The sequence below is a fragment of the Pelophylax lessonae genome (assembly GCF_965119305.1).
Source record: "Pelophylax lessonae genome assembly, chromosome: 4".
NCBI classification, from domain to species: Eukaryota; Metazoa; Chordata; class Amphibia; order Anura; family Ranidae; genus Pelophylax; species Pelophylax lessonae.
In genome coordinates this window covers 568250261-568272931 of record NC_138771.1, presented here as the reverse complement: position 1 = coordinate 568272931, position 22671 = coordinate 568250261, and the positions used below count along the sequence as shown (strand labels likewise).

Here is a 22671-nt window from a genome sequence, read left to right as displayed (position 1 = left end):
ACAGTAACACATACAAGTATAACACAATAGTGTTAATGGACCCCTAAGGGGTCTGATTATTTTTCAGATGGTGTGATCAGCATACAGGAAGTTCATATAGAAGCTTTTATGGCTCTCACTGTGAAGACAAGGGTTCTTTGTTTGGTTAAGTATCTAACAGTGCAGGAAAAAGGAAGACACATGAAATAATATAATATTACAGCTCTGCTTATCATATAGCACTCTGACGGGAGAACAAGTTTGCCCTTTGCCCATATCATGCAGTGCTTATCATTCTCAGTACATAACATTTATAACCCTCCTGCCTATAGATATTTCAATAGTAGACAGAGACGTGAAAAGCTGGCAGGCCCTATACACACATTTCAGGGTGTGTTTTTTTGCTATGAGATCTATAGTCAATATGTGATGAAGGAGCACTGGACCCCAGATATAGCAGTCAAGATTTTACTCTCAGAGGCAGCTCTCTGTCAGCCAGGTTGTCCCATAGGAACCCTGGACTAGTCTATAAAGCTTTATAAGGATGAGAGCACCAAGTAGCTTGATTCAGTCCAGTAATAATTTTATTTTTCACCAAATGGTAATGAAAAAATCCAATGCATTTTGGTTCAAAACTCCTCCTTCGTCAGGGCTTGTGTGCTGGCAGTGGGTTCAGATTTGTACTGGACAACAATTGTAAAATGATATGGATAATATAAGATCTAGAGTGCCAGATTATTTGCCAAGTCTGGTGACCTGAATCTCATATTATGGGAATAGTTTTACAATATTTTCCAGTACAAGTTTGAACCCACTGCCAGCACACAAGTCATGATGAAGGCAGAATTTTGAGCCCTGGAAATGCGTTGGATTTTTGATTACCCTTTGGTAAAAAATAAACTTAAAAGAGAAGTATGACCAAAGCTTTTTTTGACCATACTTCTCTTTTGGGTCACAGGAGTACAATTCTTTTTGCTCTCCTGGGACCCAGAATCAGTGGATAGTGAAAGCCAGCTGTCAACTGCCATAGCAAAACTACTTCAGGCTCTGAAAGGATCCCAACCGTATTGCCAGGATCCACCCCACCCAGATGCCTAACTGAAAGCTGGCACCAGCAATCAGTGTGGCTGAGTGCCAAAGCCAGCTGCACCTGCCCCATCTCCAGCAATCACTGCAGCTGAAAGCTGAAGCCAACTGTGCCTGCCCCATCCCCAGAAATCAGCGCAGCTGAGAGCCGAAGCCAGCTGCACCTGCCCCTTCCACAGCAATCAGCCCGCCTCTCCAGTGAGCGCTGAAGGGGCAAAGTAGAGAACTGGGACTGACTGTCACTGCTCTCTGCTCCAAGAAGACTGAGAACTGAGCGATCAGCAGTCATGTTTTTCATCAGTTTTTGGACTTAGAGCTGATGTGGGACAGCTGCAGCATCACGCCAATGGTGCAGCATTGAGGGGGCGTATGTATTTTTTTTTCAAGTCCATACTTATACTAATACTGGACAGAATCAAGCTTTGTGGTGCTCCCATCCTTCTGATCCTATATGGGATCTAATGTAACATAGATGCCTTTTTAAAGAAGAAGTAAAGTTCAAACCATGTTAACAACATTTCTCATCACTGTTAAAAACACAAGTCATGTCATCAAGAGCTTCTCTGGAGGTTACAGTAATCCTTTGTTCAAGCAAGAACATGCACAGTCCATTGTAGAGGTCACCGGTGGTGCTCAGTGTAAGGTGCACTTGGGTATAAGGTGCTCCTGCTGGAATAGTCAGATCAGGTCTAGGCTTTTCTGAGGGTGAAGAGGCGTGTGCTATGGATATCTCCTCATGTGCGCTGGTTTGCGCCCTGTGTGTTGTGCCTGGCGCGGGCATGTTTCTCACACACCAGGTTGTTGCCTGCCCAGAAGTGTCCCCTCATTCGTAGGTTCAGGCCACAATCTTCACACACGTAGCATGCTGGGTGACGGTACTGTCCCTCTGAGATCCTCACAGCCAGATCACTGTACAGACACAAAGATGACATTAGTGCTCCCATACTTATTACACACATCATCTAATCAGCTATACCAATAATGAGATGTAATTGCATTTCAATTAGAAGAGTCATATGTTTTTGAAGCTATGACAACTTGTGATTCAGGATTCCACAGTCTGTCTTTTCACCCTTTCAGATCTATATTCTTCTTTATACTACAGCCTTATATTGACTCTGTCATATGAACCTCCCAATAGATCCTTTTCTCTGTGAAGCCTTCAGTTTCAGCGGTGACCTTGACACAGCCTTGACTAGCAGGGTAGAAGACCTGATTTTTATCTTCTGCAGTTGTTACACTTACAGGTCTTGTCCCTCCTCCAGCCTGTGACTGGAAAGTGAAAACAGAAGCAGCAGACTGAAGAGCTTGCCTCTCTGTCACTGCTCTCTCCTCTCTTGTGTCTAAAAAATACACTTGGGGGAGTATTAAAAGAGAAGTATGGCCAAAGCCTTTATGGTCAAACTTCTTTTTTGGGTCACAGGCGTCCTCCAGTGCCCCACTGGGAGCCTGAGCAAGCCACTCCATCCCCCTCTCCAGCCCAATGAGCACTGGAGGAGAAGAGTGGAGAGCCGGTGACTGAAAGTCACCGCTCTCTGCTCCGGGAGGACTTACTGGGACACATGGTGGTGGCAGCATCATGGTTTGGGCCTGCTTTTCTTCAGCAGGGACAGGGAAGATGGTTAAAATTGATGGGAAGATGGATGGAGCCAAATACAGGACCATTCTGGAAGAAAACCTGATGGAGTCTGCAAAAGACCTGAGACTGGAATGGAGATTTGCCTTCCAACAAGACAATGATCCAAAACATAAAGCAAAATCTACAATGGAATGGTTCACAAATAAACATATCCAGGTGTTAGAATGGCCAAGTCAAAGCCCAGACCTGAATCCAATCGAGACTCTGTGGAAAGAACTGAAAACTGCTGTTCACAAACGCTCTCCATCCAACCTCACTGAGCTCGAGCTGTTTTGCAAGGAGGAATGGGCAAAAATGTCAGTCTCTCGATGTGCAAAACTGATAGAGACATACCCCAAGCGACTTACAGCTGTAATCGCAGCAAAAGGTGGTGCTACAAAGTATTAACTTAAGGGAGCTGAATAATTTTGCACGCCCAATTTTTCAGTTTTTTATTTGTTAAAAAAGTTTGAAATATCCAATAAATTTCGTTCCACTTCATAATTGTGTCCCACTTGTTGTTGATTCTTCACAAAAAATTACAGATTTATATCTATATGTTCGAAGCCTGAAATGTAGCAAAAGGTCGAAAAGTTCAAGGGGGCCGAATAATTTCGCAAAGCACTGTACAGACAGGACAGTCCCGTGAATTAAAGTAAATTCCCTTCAATTTGCATGTGATGCAAAGTATTGTAACCAGAGTTTACCTTCAGTGAAATCAGCATGTCAGAACATTTAGGGCTCATGCACACTGGGAGGCATAAAAACGCGCTTTTATGGGTGTTTGGTGTTTTTTTCCCTTTTACCTCTAAACGCCCTTCAAGCATCCACAAACACATAGGCAATTATAGGCATTTAGAGGCTGAAAAAAAATATCACTTGCGCATTCAGGAGAGGAGTATTTGGGCGAAAAAAAGCTGATCGCTCCTTAACGCTCTTAACCATGCCCTGGGCGTCTTTAGCACTTAAGGGTTTTTTTTTTTAATTTCAATGGCCAGAATAAATTATTATTCTGGACAATGGAATGAATGCCAAAAATGCTTGACGTGCCTAAACGCACGTGCAAAACACGGCTTAAGACGCGTTTTGTTCAGCTGCTTTTTTCCTGCCAGGAGCAAAGCAAAGCTGCGCGTATTCTGAGTCTGTCCACAAGTGCCAGACCTTCTCAAACTTTTTAGGGCAACCCTGAGACAAATACGTAGCTTTGTAAAAGGGTGCAACCCTATTGATTAGACGCTTCCAGAAGGGTAATTTGGGGGCTACAGCTGATTTCTACTTGAGCACTATCGCCTTCCTGGCATAGAATAATAAGAGACCCAGTAGAGTGCACATCGCCCTACTAACGGCAAAAGAGTCAACTAATCCCAGGAGGCAAAGGCCAAACCTTTACAGGGACATGCAAAGTAGTCAGAGTAGCAATAAACTGAGTCACATCCTGCCAATAGCTACGAATCTGGGGGCATGCCCAAAAGATATGGGCAAATCTTGCCGGGTCACTAGGGCACCTCCAACAGGAAGAAGCGGAATTAGGATAGATACGCGCAGTCTCTGTGGTGTAAAATAAATTCTGTGCACTATTTAACTATTTAAATTTGATCAGCCGGTCTCAAACCAGTAAATTTAATGGGTTGCTTAAACATGGTGCACATTAATGCACCAAAAGAATGTAAATGGGCCCTTACCGCTTGGTAGTAACCCACTGACTACAACTGGATTTTGCACAACCTGGTAATTTTCATAAAAATCTGCACTAAGAGTAATATGAAAGATGTCTTTGCTGACCTACATCTTAAATCGCTAGAGGCCTGGTTGTCTATAGCTTCCATACCAAGTTATAGACTAGTAACAACATGTAGGTTAAAAAGTGAGTGAAGTCCGATTTCCTAATCTGTATACTTATCAGAAAGTACTGAAGTCACTGGATTAGTATGACAGTCAGAAAGCCAGGGAAATAGTATTTTGAGAACTGTAGTTCAGCAAACTTCTAGGATTTTAAGGAATATTTGCAAACACCGTCATCCATGTTCACCATGGATAGGACCTGTGAGTATGACCATCTTTATGTCATCCTCCTCCCGGAATGGGCAGATCAGGAATCGGCTTCTGACTGCTGACTGATCACTGTGTACTATACATATCAGTGTTGGTCACAGCACTGCCTTATTAAGCAAACATGTTCCCTGTTCATCTGAAGGAGGAAAGTCTCTATAAACACATCCCAGATTCTCAGCATAGCAGTGATCATGATGAATATTGCTTATGGAATTCCAGTCACTGTGACACACACTGGATAAACAAATGTCTTACACTCCACATACATCACTAAGATAAACACACATTATATCATTAGGAAATACTTTCAGAAGAATGGGAGTGCCACTATTGATTTATGCCATTGTCATTATGACATACCTGGTCAGTACGCAACGGACACAAACTTAGATCATAAGTGTCACACGTATGCAAACTGAATGAACTATATACACATTATAAAGTCTACACACCCTTACTGAAGGTAAGGCTTGGTTATTGCTGATAGTGGCTATCCATGGCCAACAGTTTTCTGCAGCTCTGTACCCCCTCTCTCACCAAGCCTGTGCACACCTCCCCCACTCTCACTCTATGTCCCCCACCCCTGTTGTTAATTTTATGCCTGCTGGAAGTGCGCCCTCTTTTTCATTCAATGCACCTAAAACAAATCCCCCTGCTTCTGCTCTTACCTCTGTACCTGCAACACAACATCCCCCCCCCCTTTCCTTTCCATGCTTTGACCTTATGCATTTTGGATTGAGCCCTCTTTTGCTAGTTCACCTCTACATGACCTTACTGGAGTTTTGGCTTTTGATGATGTAGAAGCTGACACGTACTATAAATGTCCAGCGTTTTGTCGTTACTGAGGTTCATCTGGACAATTGGAGGAGCCAAAATATTGAAAACATAAAAGAAACCAGGGGCTGACCTTGGAAACCAGACTTGCTTATAGAAAGACTGCACCTTTATTAAAAGGCCTGGCTTCCTATGTCTTCAGTATTTTGGATCTTCCAGGTACAGGCTGAATTTAGTTAGCTGAAGCACTGTTTATCACAAATAATCAGGGATGAGCTCGGGCGTGTTCGAGTTTGTACGTGCCCAATCCCCCCAGGAGGTCCACACTGCACTCCACTAATCACAGTTAGTGAGACATTTCCCGATCCGTGCAGCTGAGGATCGGGAAATGTCTCACTGCCTGTGATTAGCGGAGCGCAGTGTCGGCTTCCTGGCGGGATCGAAAATGCCCGAGCTCATCCCTGCAAATAATTGACATTTAAAAAAAAAAAAATAGAATATTTTTTTCACCTTTTTTCTATCACCTTTTTTCTATACTTCCATCTCAGTGCTGCTAACATCTTCTTGTCAACATAAATGTACTCCAGCAATGGCTGCATGGCATTTCTCAAAATGGGTTTCCTGATGGTGACAACAGTGCACCATGCCTGAGTAATGAGTGTTTAAATGGCCAATTATAGTCTCTATAGGAAGCCAATATGACAGGGTGACAACATAGGAACACAACTCAAAGAGAAGGCCCAAGCATTGGCACCCTAAATGGGAGGTGTCTAAACAAGGACCTTCACGGAAGGATCGCCAGGAATCGTATAAAGCTAATTGTTTTAGATGTTTGATGATAATTGCAAAAATGACCCGTTGGTCCTGCTAGAAAATCAGAGCTGTCCTGTGTTCTCTGCACACTTTCTGTGTTCTATCTATCTCATCTACTTCTTATCATGGACTACAGATGGATTCGCTTTTATGTTGTAGGGAATGGTTAAGCAGTTAAGCAAAAGGCACTGGGCAGTGTTGACACCACTTATTCAACTAAAAATGCTATACAACAGGGCATTTCTGGCAGATCAACAGTCATTTTCCTGCATTTTCAGGGTCTGTAAGGTGAAACTAAACCCCGCCTCTCTTTTACAGCCATTAAAGCTGCCATCTTAGCATCTGTTTGATCAGTAGTTGCCATAGAAGGAGCACAAAATGTTTCTCAAATGAACACAATTCTAACTGTGAATGTGTTTTTTGTTCGAGAAAAATAATACTTATTGTAATAATACCTGTTTAATATATCTGGGATTTTATTCAAATAGCAGGTCTGGGTGAGATATTAAGGGTTTTATGACGAAAATTAGTTGACTTAATTCTAGCAAGAAAGAAAATAATTTAGTAGAACCGGTTTACATATGCTTTAACCACTTTCTCTGTAAAAGGGTGCTTATTTAAGTGCATTAAAGGTGGCCATTTTGCATAGATTACATCAGTAAATTTGATTGGGTGAGTGTATGAATTTGATCTGAACTTTGTACTATTAGTAATTAACTTTATATAGTTAATTACTAACTATAATTAACTAGTATATAACTTTATAACAGTGTTTACAGTGCTTACTTGACCCCACTATTACCTCTAATTCACCATTTGGACCATGATGTCACGGCACTCACCTGATGCCTTTGCTGCACTTCTCGCAGACCCTCACCGGGGAAGGCACTGAGTTGAGGATGGGTTTCTGCATAGTGCTGCTGCTTATAGGTTTCTGTGCACTGGGTGACAGTCTGCTGGGGAAGGTTGTAGAAATACCTGGAACACAGCAAAACAACCCTTCTTATTCTGAGCTCCATCCAAAACATTCAGAGATTCCTATAAAACTGAAATCTCAATCTTCCTCCAATCCTACAGATGGTTTCCACAACAAGTGAATGAGTCATATGTGTTTCCTATCTGTGATTTGTGTATCTCCTGAGCATTTCACATCTTCCTAGGAAAAAGATAAATCGCATGACTGTTCCAGTTAGTTTTTGGTGCCAGATCACAAGACCGTTTCTATTCTTTGTTCATGTGCATCCTTCAAATACTGAAGGTTGGCAGCTGATATGTACAGACAACAGATGACAACTGTTTAATAAAATGTAACAATCATGTTGAGCTGCATTTAAATTAATTCAAATGTAAGGGATGTGAAAAGGTGACTGATTTCTCAACCAGGATTCTTTTGAATCCCAAAGATTGATAGGGGTTCCTCGAAAAGTAAGTAATTTTTGCATCTTGGATAAGCTACCACTGGCCCCAATGATATTTTCATCTATCTGTAAGGGGCTATCCTCCTACAGATCACCAATGTAAGGGGAGTACTTCCCACTAACAACTAATCTACGAAGCCTTCTTCCCACTGACAACTACTGTAAAGAACATTCTTTTCACTGACAGCTAATGTTATGAGATTTCGTCCCACTGACCACCAAAGTAAGGAGCATTCTTCCCACTGACCACCAAAGTAAGGAGCATTCTTCCCACTGACCACCAAAGTAAGGAGCATTCTTCCCACTGACCATCAGTATAAGAAGTATTCTTCCCACTGATCACAATTTTAAAGGAAATGCTTCCAACTGACCACTAATCTAAGGCTAGCCATAGACAGTTTGAATATAGACCAGTTCGGCCAGAACCGGCCGAGATTGGAACCATGTATGGGCAGGCTGAATGAACCCAAGTTGATCGATAGAGCAACTTGGGTACAACCAGCCTGCCGGATTTTACATATGATTATCGCTAGCAGCTGGTATAGCCGCTAGCAATAATCACTGTGCTCTCCTGGTGGGATGACTTCCCCCAAACCCCCCCGGCTACACTGTCTGTGTTGATGGGGGAATTAACCCGTGGTTGCTGGAAAGAAATTTGCTTCGTGTATGGCCAGCCTCAGAAATATTCTTCCTACTGACTACTAACATAAGGAGCATTCTTCCAATTTGTAACCAATGTAAGAAGAGCTTTTTCCACTAATCTCTAATGTAAGGGGAATCCTTCCCACTGACCACTAACATGTAAAGCATTCTTCCCACTGACCATTAATGTGAGGAGCATTCTTCCTACTGTCCATTAATGAAAGAAACCTTCTTCCCACTGAACACTAATCTAAGGCTGGCCATTGACGGTTCCAATCTTGGCCGGTCCAGCAGGAACCAGCCAAGATCCGAACCATGTATGGGCAGGCTGAATGTACCCAAGTTGATCAATAATCACTGTGTTCTCCTGGTGGGCTGTAGATATAAAAATTATCAGCAGAGACCTGAAAGTCATTTCAAGGGTTGCTCCCAGTTAAAAAGGTTGAGAAAGGCTGGTTTACAGCAACCAACCAGTCCTTTGAGCTTGTAACCTGAACTAGAAAAATGACAACTGGAAACCTAATAGTTGCCGTGGGCAATCTGTCTACATATCCCTATATACATATATAAAAGGATAAACCTATTTTATTTATACTGCAGTTTGTATGTACCCCTGAAAAGCTAATGTCAGAGCTTTAACTTTTAGTTTTTTGCTAGAGCGCAAAGGTGTAATATTTCTGCTTGGTATTTATCCCAATCTGTGATTCCACTGGGGATATTTTCCACACTTCCTGTCCCTTGTGACAACCTTAAAAGAGAAGGGGGAGGGGTTCCGACCTTCCTATTTTTGAGATAAGAGAGGGGACCACTTTTAAGCACAAAATAATAGGAATATCAAGAATCATAAGAATATTAGGAACCACAATATGCTAATCCCCTTGACAAAGTCTGTTCAGATGAAACGTACGTTGGGGTAAGGTGGAGCAGGTGTTGGTGTTATCCTCCCCTAGAGTGGGGTCGGCATTTGGTAAGCAGCTTGATTTACCTAGGTGGTGAGTTCACAAATCACACTTAAAGTGATTGTAAAGTCTTGTTTTTTTTTAATAGGTGGGTTCATGGATCACACTTAAAATGATTATAATGTCTCGCTTTTTTATTTTCTATTAAAATAACAAATATATTATACTTACCTCCTTTGTGTAATGGCTTTGGACAGAGCAGCCCAGATCCTCCTCTTCTCGGGTCCCTGGCTGGAGCTCCTGTCCCCTCCCTCCTGTTAAGTGCCCCCACAGCAAGCAGCTTGCCATAGGGGCACCTGAGCCAAGCTGCTGCTCCGTGTAACCATTCAGACACAGAGCTGCCGTTTGGCCCCACCCCCTCTCTCTCTTGATTGGCTTTCTAAGTTTGGTTGACAGCAGTGGGAGCCAATGGCATCGCTGCTGTGTCTCAGCCAATACAGAGAGAGAGTCCTGGATGCTGAGGCACTCGTGGACATCGATGGATAGAGAGGGGGCACAGGTAAGTAAAAGGGGGGCCGAAGGGGGCTGCTGGCACACAGAAGGTTTTTTATCTTAATGCATAGAATGCAACCTTCTGACTTTTCAACCCCTTTAATTACAGCAGCTGATGTGTGCTGGGGACCATTAACCCTTCAGTGTTGGAGTACACTGGACTGGATATATTTTGAATATACTTATGATATATTGTTTCAGTTTTGTATTTATCTATTTTTGTTCCTGAACTTTTTCACACACATACTGTGTATTTTCAATAACACACAGTTACATTTTGGAGTTGATACATGGACTTGATATATTGGTTTACATCTGGACCTGAATAATATTCTACCTAGCGCAACAACTTTTAAGACAATTTTCACCTGGCTTTAGTATTCATAGCTTTTGAGTGCAGCTGTGTGATATAATATTAAGGATATCTTAAGCACCGAGCGCCGTTTATTCATTTTGGACAAAATAATAGGAAGCCAAAGAAAACACGCCTGCCAAGGCTCCAGTTGTACAGAGTACATGTGATTATTGCACACAAAAAATGATTGCTAAAATACATACCATAAGTGTTTTTTACACTACACTGCATTTATTTTGAACATTCTCATGTGCAAAATAAATGCAGAAGCTGGGTGAAAGGTTTAGTGTATGACACTTTTGGTAGCTAAAGGCATGTTCCAATTTTTGTAAAAAAAAAGAAAAGAAATGGACCCCTAATTGCAAAAAGGGAAAAAAATGTACGTATTCATTTTTTGAATTAGAGCAGAGCATGCAGAACATTGCAACCACAATCAGTGGATATGGGATATAATGCACAGGCTTCTGAAGACTCCCCCCTTCAATAAAATGGCTGGAGGAACATTAAACCTCACTTGTGCTCCATTGAGAACTAGTAGTCCTTCTGCCACAGTGGCATATAGGACTTGTAGCATCGGTTCACACTACCGCGACTTGTCAGGCGACTGGTCAGCCTGACAAGTCGCTGTCTATTCTGTGCTACAGGAACCGTTCTAATAGGAGCGACTCAAGTCACTCCGACTTAGAAAATAGTTCCTGTACTACTTCGGGGGGCGACCTCGGAGCGACTTGCATTGACTTCCATTATGTGAAGTCCGTGCAAGTCGCGTCGAAGTCGCGGTGCACGTGACTTCACAGGTCGCCCCGAAGTCGTGCCGCGGTAGTGTGAACCGACACGTAGCCTTCTATTCACATGAATGGATGATTTTGCTGTGCAGAATTCAAAAATTAATAGAAGCCTGTGGAGAAAAGCACCCTGTGATTCAGGTAGGAGGGGGTGGATTAAGGGTGATGGGATGCAGAATGACACTACAGGGTTGATTTACTAAAGGCAAATCGATTGTGTACTTTGCAAAGTGCAGTTGCTTCAGAGCTTAGTAAATGAGGTAAAGCTTCACTTTGCAAAGAACTCCCAATCACATGCACGGGGGAAAAAAACACAGCATTTTTGCTTGTACGTGATGATGGAAGTCAGCTGAGCGCCTGCTCATTTACAACTGCTCTTACAGTGTGCAACTGCACTTTCCAAAGTGCACAGTCTGTTTGCCTTTAGTAAATGAACCCCACAGTATGCTTTCTTTACTCTACTAAAAATGTGCTGTTTTCGGTTACCTAGTCTGATACCCATATGCTTGGAAGAAAGTGGCTTTGTTGACCATGTCCGTATCTGGTTGGAATGTTCTGGGCAGAAGATATGTGCTGTCCGGATCTCATGTGCGGGGACCTACTTGCCTTCTGTATTTTGGTAATTTATGTCAAATAAGCAAGTTAAACTTTCAGTGTCGCGATTGCTTCATAATGTAAAGTAAGCCAAGTTTTAGTTCCTCTTACTTTAAATTAGCTCTAACATTCCCCTTACTTTTGTGTTTATGTAGGCAGTCCTGTAGAAGAGATGTCTCTGTTATCTTCAGATCAATAAGTATATTTCTATACATTAAGCAATCTATGCAGGTTATCTGTGTAAGTCCTCGAAGTGTCACTACATACTTAGTGAAATGAATTATTGGCCTCATAGGGTTGGAGCAGCTTGTGTTTTGTCTGGACTTAGTTTGTACAGCTGTAGATGCAATGCCTTATAAGTCTATTTCAACCTCACCCCAGACTGCGCCAGATCTTGGGGCATTCCAATAGGTGCGCCAGTCTCAGCACTGACAGCTACAAACTCTGATCCCTGTCTTCAGTTGGATCCTCAGCAATGTCACAGCCTGGGGAGTGTACTCTAATCTCAGTGCTGTCCTAACTTGTTCAGAGCACATGTGACTATTCTACCATTATCAAAGCACAGTGTTAAGAATTTCTAGTCTGGGTCAAATTCAGCCGTGTCATTGACCTGAACGCCAAGATCTCCAGACAAACAACAATTGTCAAAGTTCCCAGCCATCCCTTTCTTCAGCCCCAATCCCTGTTGACTCCATAACTGTTCCTTTTGAGGACTGATATATAAATTGGTATAAATACATGTATTATTTAATTGCAGATTTTTTTAATTGCTACTAAATTTGCATTAAAATTTACCTTATAAGTTATTCTGACTCTTATTTTCAAATACTAATATAGAGGAAAAGTAGTAATATTGCCCATAGCAGACTTTCCTAACCTTTTTACCCCAGAGGAACACCTAAAATCAATTTCAGGTCTTATGGAACCCTTACTTACAGCTCAACTCTGGGCAAAAGAAACACTGCACTGTGCCCAAACTGTACCGGTAATCTGTTAGTATTGTCTAGGGGTGAGGAGAAAGCTTATACTTACCCGATCCTTCATTTCACCAGAAAATGGCGCTCCCCAACAGTCCAGCAGTGGACGGTTCCTGGTCTATGGAGCCTGCTCTGGGCTTGATGATATCAGGAACAGGCCAGAATTCAACACAGCTGGAATGCGGGGGTGCCAGGCCGGTTTTGTGCTGGTAGGGTCCGAGGATTAGGTAAGTATATTCCCTTTCTCCTCTTCCCTAGACAAAAAAAGCAGTTAACTAATTCATTAGAGGATCAATGGGAAAAATGCCCACATGTTGGAGATCAGTAGTTAGAATAGCTCCTAACCACTTTACCACCGGAGGATTTTGCTGTCTTACGTCTGGGCCACTTTTTGCGATTCGGCACTGTGCGACTTTAACTGACAATTGCGCGGTCATGCGACGCCATACCCAAACAAAATTTACGTCCTTTTTCCCCACAAATAGAGCTTTCTTTTGGTGGTATTTGATCACCTGTGCGATTTTTACTTTTTGCGCTATAAACAAAAAAAGAGCGCAAATTTTGAAAAAATAACAATATTTTTTAAATTTTTTTATATGAAATTCCCCCCAAAAAAATGTAAAAATCAAATTTTTTTTAAATTTTTGGCCAATTTGTTTTCTGCTACCTATGTTTGGTAAAAAAAATCACAATAAGCGTATTTTGATTGGTTTGCGCAAAAGTTATTGCGTTTACTAACCAAGGGAAAGATTTTTGTCATTTTTTTTTTTTTTAACGAGTAATGGCGGCGATCTGCGATTTTTTTTGTGGGACTGCGACATTGCGGCGGACAGATCGGACCCTTGACTGACATTTTTGACACTTTTGGGGTTACCAGTGACATTACTGCAGTAATCAGTGCTATACATATGCACTGTTACTGTAAAAATGACACTGGCAGGGAAGGGGTTAATTTTATTGGAGAGGGAGGGGTTAATGTATGCCTGGTGCTTACTAACGTGTGTGGGGGGAGGTGACTGAGTGACACAGGGACAGATCGCAGGTTCAGCTATGCTGAACCCTGCAATCTGTCACTGCCTGTAACTTAGGAGATCCGCCCGCTGTGTTTACACAAGCAGGCGGATCTCTACACTAGATCCCCGACGATCGGGGAAGAGCAGCGGCGATCGCCGCTGCTCCTCCCCTGGCCCGACTCCCGCTGTGACTGAATACAGTGGGAGCGAGCCTCCGGCGGCGCGCGCGCTCCGCTGAGAAAGGGGAGTGTCTGGCGACGTAGGTCTACGTCGCCAGACGATAACGAACCACTTTGCCGCAGTAGTGCTCGAGTGAGCAGACGGCAAGTGGTTAAATACATGGTTAGAATTACACCCTTATAGTCAGCTACAAAGATCATTGGTGTCATGTTGCCGGCTTTGCCAAGTGGTGTTGGCACCAGAACTATGCAGGCACCTTAAAATAGCAGGACAATCAACCACAGCTCAAAGAACCCCTAGCAACTTCTGGAGGAACCCTAGGGTTCCACAGAAACCTGGTTGGGAATGGATGTCCCATTGGAACCAAATTTCCTTTTTCATGGGTATGTGGAAGGATGTGTGTGACAAGGGTCTGTAATGTGCCTTCAAAGGCGTGTAGATGTATGGTATATTAATGAAAAGCAGAATGCATATAGAAAGTTAGGGAAAACTGTCAATCTCATTTCAAATGAGAGCTATATGTTCTCCACCTAACTGCAGATTTAGAACAAGTCAGTCATCGTTATCATGAGAGAAATATATAGGACTTTCCTTTAGGCCGGGTTCACACTATTCCAAATTAGATGAGGGTTTCTCTGCATCTATGTAGCTGGTTCACATATTTCGGGAGCAGCTCCGGTGCAAAATACACAGGAATCCTGTGCGTCTTCTGGTCCATTTCAGGTCCGAACTCTGTCAAAAATTCGGACTGAAATTAGACCTGAAACGGTGAACAGGGGGGCAGTGACTGCTGTGATCCGCACTGTGCGGCAGTGTGAACCCAGCCTTATGGCCAGGTTCACATATGTGGAAATTAGACGCAGTTAAAACCGCATCCAATTCGCATGACATGCGAGTGTAAGCCGGTTCACACATGTCCTGGGCAGCCGTGGTGCTGTTTTCAAAAGGGTCCTGTGCATTTTTGGGTCCGGTTCAGGTTCAAATTCAGGAAAAAGTTTGGACCTGAATCGCATCTGAACCGGTGAACAGAAACGCACCGGACCCACCGTGGGCAACCGCGACCGCACATATGTGAATCGGGCCTTAGACAAAATGCTAATTGCCTGGGTACTATGCTGATACTTGTATAATTATAGATATAAGGTATTCTAACTTGCCTGATGTCTAAACTTTTTTTTACAGTTTTAGATTGAAGGGTTATAACTTCTTTAACCACTTCTGGACCGGAAGGATTTGCCCCCTTAATGACCAGGCCATTTTTTGCGATTCGGCACTGCGTTACTTAAATGGACAATTGCGCAGTCAGGCGACGCTGTACCCAAAAAAAAATTGATGTCCTTTTTTCCCCACAAATAGAGCTTTCTTTTGTGGTATTTGATCACCTTTGCGCTATAAACAAAAAAGAGCGACAATTCTGAAAAAAAAAAACAATATTTTTCACTTTCTGCTATATAACATTCCCAAAAAAAATGTAAAAATCTAATTTTTTTAACATTTTAGGCCAATTTGTTTTCTGCTACATATTTTTGGTAAAAAAAAAATCGCAATAAGTGTATTTTGATTGGTTTGCGCAAAAGTTTTTGACTCTACTAACTACGGGAAAGATTTATGTCATTTTTATTGTTTTTTTTTTTTGTTTGCTAGTAATGGCTGCCATCTGCGATTTGTAGCAGGACTGCGACATTGCGGTGGACAGATCGGACCCCTAACTGACATTTTTGACACTTTTGGGGGACCAATGACATTACTACAGTAATCAGCGCTAAAAAAATATGCACTGTTACTGTAATAATGACACTGGCAGGGAAGAGGTTAACACTGTGGGTGATCAAGGGGTTAAATGTGAGCCTAGGGGAGTGATTCTAACTGTATAGGGGCGGAGCTTATGGAATAACCATATAGACATGTGATCCCATATAGAAGGATCACAGGCACTCTGTGATTATTCCAGAGAGAAGAACGGTCAGCTGTGTTTACAACAGCTGACCGTTCTTCTCTCTCAGCGGGGAGCGATCGCGGGTGCCAGGCGGCAATCGGAGCCACCTGCCCCATGCATCGGAGTCCCTGCTGCCGAGTGGGGGCGGTAGTGTGCCGCTGGCGGCACACGCTCGCCCCATAGCTGCAGGCGCGCGATTGACGTAGCCCTACGTCGGTTCACGCAGGAGGGGCTGCCTGCTGCAGTATATCTACGGCGGGCGGTCTGGAAGCGGTTAAAGTTTCTAGTGCTGTCTGTGTTCCCGCTGGCGAGTTTTGCACTCACTATTTGTCCTGGTATTCATTGTCTCCGGTAAAGAAAGGAAAGGAAATGCAAAATGTTTAAGTTGTCACAGGAACAGGAGGTAAGAAGAAAACTTCCAAAGGGGGCACTTGTTCTGGTGACAACCGTCTTAACCCCTTTAAGTTCGCCCTATAGCAGTGTTACTGCTGCAGGGTGGCAGCTATGTGCTGGATCAGGTATATATATGTAATCCGTCACTTCCGACAGTTAAAATAATACAGTGCCGTATCGAAAATAAAAACGGTCCTGGCATGAAGGGGGTAAATCTTCCAGAGGTCAAGTGGTTAAGGGGGATATTCCCTGTGAGGAGATCTTCTCTTTCTTCCTGATGCATCTCTGTGGCAGAAACTAACTCCCTGATGGGATACAGACTGCAAAAAAAAAAACCTGACAGGGGGTCTTGGGTCCCATTCACACTTGCAAATGGGTCTGCAACTGATTACTTGGGAGAAACCCAGCAGGTGTTCCTGGCAATCTAATGCAGGAGGAAGCCCCTTTGAAATTAATTACATGTGATTCCATGTGAGCCGCTTCAATTAGCTGTGGGAGGGCTCAGCCTTGCACTGATTTCAATGGGACTGCCTCCCGCATCTAATCGCTGGGAACCCCCGCTGAGGTTCTCGCATGTATTTGGTGATGGCCCCATTCACAAGTGGGAATTGGTACTTAACCTACTCCGACCAAAACTACAAAAAAAAAAGAAAATGTTTGCTTTACACACACTTTATAATGACAGCCTTCCTATTCCTCTTATACCAGGTGAACTTTAACACCAGTCTTCACAGTGCGGTTGACAAAAATAACCTGATTATTAGATGTGTCAACATGCAGGCACCCCAATTAGTAGATGCGTCAACATGCAGGCACCCCAATTAGTAGATGTGTCAACATGCAGGCACCCCAATTAGTAGATGCGTCAACATGCAGGCACCCCAATTAGTAGATGTGTCAACATGCAGGCACCCCAATTAGTAGATGCGTCAACATGCAGGCACCCCAATTAGTAGATGCGTCAACATGCAGGCACCCCAATTAGTAGATGTGTCAACATGCAGGCACCCCAATTAGTAGATGCGTCAACATGCAGGCACCCCAATTAGTAGATGTGTCAACATGCAGGCACCCCAATTAGTAGATGCGTCAACATGCAGGCACCCCAATTAGTAAGGGCAAGAAAAGTCAAGTGCGCTACAAAATAGGTTTTTTAATGGTCAAGCCAAAGAAAACTGGTATTTCAGCGATGGGTGGATGCTAGTGGGATAAATCATCTACTGTATTTTTTTGATGACTCCTGAAATGAGATCTCTCTACCAAAATTCACAGCTCTGCCTGACCACTACTATGTAGTCTCACTCCGTATAAAACATACATAAAAGATCCAACAATAAAGCCCCCTCCTACACAGAAATTAGATGACAGTCTTAAATGGTCAAGTTTTCACCATATCTGATGACCATTTAGGTGGTCTATGAAGCCACCACAGACACTGCCAACAAAGGCTCATCAGGGGAAATACTGGTGAGACAGGTTGGAACACCTTGTCCATTTTTTATTGTTCTCCCATAGTAATCCTGCCCTTGAGGTGTCTGCAGGGGGCCTTCCCACCCCTCTGCATGGACTGTTTAGAACCCTCTAGAAGCAATATATTCTAATAGCCATAGAGATAAACCTTCTAGTATGGTAGCAATGTCTTAGACGAGTAATGACAGGCACTGCTGGTGGCAGCAACCCAATTTCCTGCTTCATGTCACCGCATACCACATGCTGCATCCTCCTTTATTCTGCATACCACATGCTGCATCCTCCTTTACTCTGCATGTAGTTAGTAAGTTATTAGCTCACTTATGCAACAGTCTTACTAATAGAAGTGCCTGGTGTTATTAATAAATCAGCTAAAGACAGTGCTAAGCTTGGATAAATAAAATCGTTTCACCAAAAAAAAAAAAAGACAGTGCTAAGCTGATGACACCTGTCAGTGAATCTTTAGCAGTTACAGTATGTGCAGTAGTAGGGGGAGGAACAGTCCTAAGTGGTGGAATGGTCTACAACAGGGGTGGGGAACCTACGGCCCGAGGGCCATATGCGGCCCGTGAAGTCATCTGGTCCAGGCCCCCCACACAGCTGAGTCTGTGTCTTAGCTGATCTGTCAGAACAGGGCCAATGCTTCCTGTATAGTTCTGGCTCTGTTCTGACAGTCTGAGTGAGTCACAGGTGGAGTGATATCAAATGCACTCCGCCTTTGACCAATACAGGAAACATCGCCTCTTCCTCCAGCGCAGCGCCGCTGCATGCTACACTTCTCCTAGCCAGCATTTCCTGCCAGCAGCACACACAGCAGTACCAGCCAGAGGCAGCAGTACCAGCCAGAGCCAGCAGTACCCACAGCAGTACCAGCCAGCTGTACCCATGAGCAGTTCTTTTCAAAACTTACCACCACAAAGAGTAGACTGCGCTTCAGACTGACCGACGCAAACCTGGAAAACCAGTTGCAAGTAGCAACATCATCAATACCAGCTAACATCACACACCTCACCAAAGAGAAGCAGTTGCAGCCATCACATTAGGGGTGAGCTAATTAAATGTTTGACCAAATATAACAGGCACATTTTTAAGTTGATAATTTTGTACGGCCTCCCGAAGGATTTTACAAATACCCAAATAGCCCTTGGCAGAAAAAAGGTTCCCCGCCCCTGGTCTACAGGTAGAGGTGTTGATAGTTATATTATTGTGGTTGCTGGTTATTGAAAACCCAAATAATTACAGTAGCTGCTAAAAGAATCAGTTAGAGTGGGGAAGTGGCAGCAGTCTATGCAACAGCCCTTAGGACTTACCACCAGCCCCAGGACCTACCACCTACTAGTGGGTGTGGAAACAGCTATAGTGATAATTATTTTACTAACCCCTGATTATATGTGTTATGTCTGCAGTGTCAGTGCTGTCTCATGGCTGTAGTGGCAGACAGTGTCCTGTTGTGGAACAAGTTAATTTCCTAGCAGCGGAAATACCTTCAAGTGCAACAGTGACCACAGTTGAAGCATGATTAACTGCTATAGTATTAGTAATATTGGCTAGTAAGTACAAATAACCGTCACAAATGAGGTGGTGACCACAGACTGAAGCTTAGTCCAAGTAGTGGTAATAGCTGCTAGTAAGTACTAGCAACACTCACATATGAGGTGGTAACCACAGGCAAAGCTTACAGACAATCCCAGTATTGGTAATATCTACTAGTAAGTACCAGTAACAGTCACATATGAAGTGGTGACCCCAGGGTGAAGCTTAAGGAAAGTCCTAGCATTGGCAATATCTGCTAGTAAGTAAGTACCAATAACAGTAACATATAAGGGGGATAACCACAGGCTGAAGCTTATGGAGAGTCTTAGCAGTGGTAATATCTACAAGTAAGCCAGGACTGGACAAATCATTGGAGCCTGGTAGTCAATGCTCCATAATAATTACAACTAGCACCTAATATTTGAGGTTTTCTTTAGTCGCTGGGAGTGGAGCTAGTGGAGCTAGCTCCTAAAAGTAATCCTGCTTTCTCCTTGATTGGACTGATTGGCTTCTGAATTCCATAATAATTTGTCCAGCCCTGTAGTAAGTACTAAGTAACAGTCATATATGAGGTAATAACCACAAGCTGAAGCTGAGGGGGAGTCCTGGTACTGGTAATATCTGCTTGTAGATGCCTATGACGGTCACAGCTGTCATAGTAATCACAGGTTAAGCCTGAGTGCAGGTTCAAGCCGTGGCATGTTTAGAGTTAAGTGTCAGCTTATAGCCCTAGAATTAATAGCTCTCTAATACAGGGGTTCCTCCAGGGGTTGCTAGGAATTTGTTGAGCAGTGAGTCATTTTTTATAAGTAAGCACTGACACCAATGATCATTTTATCTCTCTCTGTAAAGGGGCATTTTACCCACTGACCACCAGTGTAGGATGCATTCTTCCTACTGACCACCAATGTAAGACACATTCTACTCACTGTCTGCCAATGTAAAAAAGCATTCTTCCTAATGACTTCCAATGTACGTCTCACTGACCACCAATTTAAGAGGCATTATTCTCATTGACCACCAAGGGAAAGAGCATTCTTCCCACTGACCACCAATGAAAGAAACATTCTTCCCACTGACCGCCAATGTAAGGAGCCTTCTTCCCATTGACAACCAATGGAAGCAGCATTCTTCCCACTGACCGCCTATGTAAGGAGCCTTCTTCCCATTGACAACCAATGGAAGCAGCATTCTTCCCACTGACCACCAATGTAAGGAGCCTTCTTCCCACTGACCACCAATGTAAGGAACATTCTTTCCACTGACCACCAATGTAAGGAGCCTTCTTCCCACTGACCACCAATGTAAGGAACATTCTTCCCACTGACCACCAATGTAAGGAGCATTCTTCCCACTGACCACCAACGTAAGGAGCATTCTTCCCACTGACCACCAATGTAAGGTGCATTCTTCCCACTGACCACCAACGTAAGGAGCATTCTTCCCACTGACCACCAATGTAAGGAGCATTCTTCCCACTGATCACCAATGTAAGGAACATTCTTCCCACTGACCACCAACGTAAGGAGCATTCTTCCCACTGACCAACAACGTAAGGAGCATTCTTCCCACTGACCAACAACGTAAGGAGCATTCTTCCCACTGACCAACAACGTAAGGAGCATTCTTCCCACTGACCAACAACGTAAGGAGCATTCTTCCCACTGACCAACAACGTAAGGAGCATTCTTCCCACTGGCCACCAATATAAGGGGCATTCTTCCAACTGTCCACCAATGTAAGGAGCTCTTTTTCACCCTGGCCACAAATGTAAGTAGAATGACCATAAATTCTAACCTTTGACCACCACATCAATGTACTTACTGTGAGCTGTAGATATAAAAAAAAACAATGGCATGGTTTTCTGAGACCTAAAACAATTATTTTAAGGTTTCCTTCATTTTAAAAAGTATGATTTATAGATTAAAGTTCTCTAAGTACCGTCAGGGTTGTTCTCCAGAGCCTCTGCCAGTATTTTGAAGCTGCTGGACTGTCTTGGGCTAGTTCTGACCTCCTCATTCCCATGGAGCATCTTGTAGACATCGGATTGTTCCTGCGACCAGCTCATCTTGTGCGATTCGTCCTCTTCTCCTCTCTAGACTGAAATGGGGAGACTTTGAGAATTCAGCAAACGCAAGAGACTGTTTATTTCTCACACTTGTCTTTCATCCCTCTTCAGCAGGCTTCCTCTCTCACTAATTTTCCCCTGTGTAAGCATATTTCCGCCCTGTGCTCGGCTCACTCTATGCACTTTTCTTTCTTCTCTCTCCCCCCAGCACACACACACTTTATACCCAGCACTCCCCCCCTGTCTGCAATGCTGGTCCCCTCCCTGCCCTAAGGCTGCCTGTATCCCAGACTGCTCACATGTCAGACAGACGTCTCTTGCCAGCGATGCCCCTTGTACCGGTGCCAGTCCTAGAGCCTCAGTCTTGGACTCCTGCGCGTGTCTGCTCCTGCTTCTGTCTGACTGTCCTTTCTTCTGTCACTTGCAGTCTCTTCTTCCTGTCCTGAGGACACACCTGATTCTTCATGTCCCCGCCTGTGTATGTCTCTCCTCCTCTCACCGCAGGCACACCTCTGTCTCTTCACTCTCTACCCCCCTCCTGTTCTTTATTTCAAATTCAAATAAGCTCTATTGGCAGGAACAAATACCTTTTATCATTGGCAAAGTTATTATGGTTGGGTGGGGGAGCCATAAAGCTGGCCATATACTTGTAGATTTGTGAATGAACATTCCCAGGGCATTCCATGACTTGATGAATGTCATTCAAAAGTACATTTTCTTTGCTCGATTTTGAAATGAACAGATTTTACTGAAGGAAAAGCGGTTGAAAACGAACATGGATTCGACCCCACTAACGATTAAAAAATTGAACAAATGCCCCTTACAAACGCAATTCAACTAGTGTATGGGCAGCTTTAATTCCAGTTCACACCAGAACGCATGCGTTCTTGTGCGTTCCCAACAGCCCATTCGTGTCAAACATGCCGGAAAATGCAAAAAGCATGGCAGGCGCAACTTTTTACATTTCGCTACACCAAACCTCATGGTACTGCGGTACCACGCGTCTTGGTGGCCATAACACGCGAGCGCTTGCTAGATGCGTTTGGGATGCCATTTACAATTAATCGCACCCACACGTGTCTAACGTATGCAGCACATTCCTGTGCAGTGAGGGAATTGTGCGTTTTCACCACCATTGCTGTGAATGGGCCCTTAACGGGTTACTAAACCCAGGACCCTGCATTCACTATATCTGGTCTCCTACAGTACACAGAACATGGAAAGGCAATTGTTTTAGTAAATACAAACTGCTAAATACCTTTTCCCATCAGCAGTAAATAGCTGTGACTTCTATCTGTGTCTGGTTAGAGCTTGTAGGAGTTTTCACTCTGCTCTGACTATCCTATGAGGCTGCAGAACCCCTTACCCTCTGTCTGGACAGTGCACCCTCCCAAGAAAAAAAAACTCTCTAGCAATACACACCAAAATGAGCAAGGGCAGCTTGTCCCCAAGGTTCTGTATTATCAGGAGATGGTTTGGGGACTGTGGAAGAAGGGGAGGATCAGAGAAGACAGGATCAAACAGCATTTTTACA

The 22671-nt window shown here is 43.6% G+C and overlaps 1 protein-coding gene across 1 annotated transcript; it reads right to left on the bottom strand.

Moving 5' to 3' along the window:
- Positions 1 to 1465: 1465 nt before the first annotated feature.
- Positions 1466 to 21592, bottom strand: PDLIM2 (PDZ and LIM domain 2). The gene is made up of 4 exons (XM_082256655.1): positions 21437 to 21592; positions 21011 to 21169; positions 7165 to 7300; positions 1466 to 1974 (listed from the first exon to the last, which is right to left on the bottom strand). The coding sequence occupies exons 2-4, from the start codon at positions 21135 to 21137 to the stop codon at positions 1800 to 1802; spliced, it is 438 nt and encodes a 145-aa protein (XP_082112781.1). The 5' UTR covers positions 21138 to 21169; positions 21437 to 21592; the 3' UTR covers positions 1466 to 1799.
- Between the last annotated feature and the right edge of the window lie 1079 nt (positions 21593 to 22671).

Excerpts from the sequence above, each read along its gene's own strand:
- PDLIM2 (XM_082256655.1), bottom strand. The coding sequence starts at position 21,137 with ATGAGCTGGTCGCAGGAACAATCCGATGTCTACAAGATGCTCCATGGG. Across the intron at positions 7,301-21,010 it reads TCTGGAGAACAACCCTGACG|GTATTTCTACAACCTTCCCC; the intron begins GTACTTAGAGAA and ends GCTGTGTTCCAG. Across the intron at positions 1,975-7,164 it reads AAGTGCAGCAAAGGCATCAG|TGATCTGGCTGTGAGGATCT; the intron begins GTGAGTGCCGTG and ends GTGTCTGTACAG.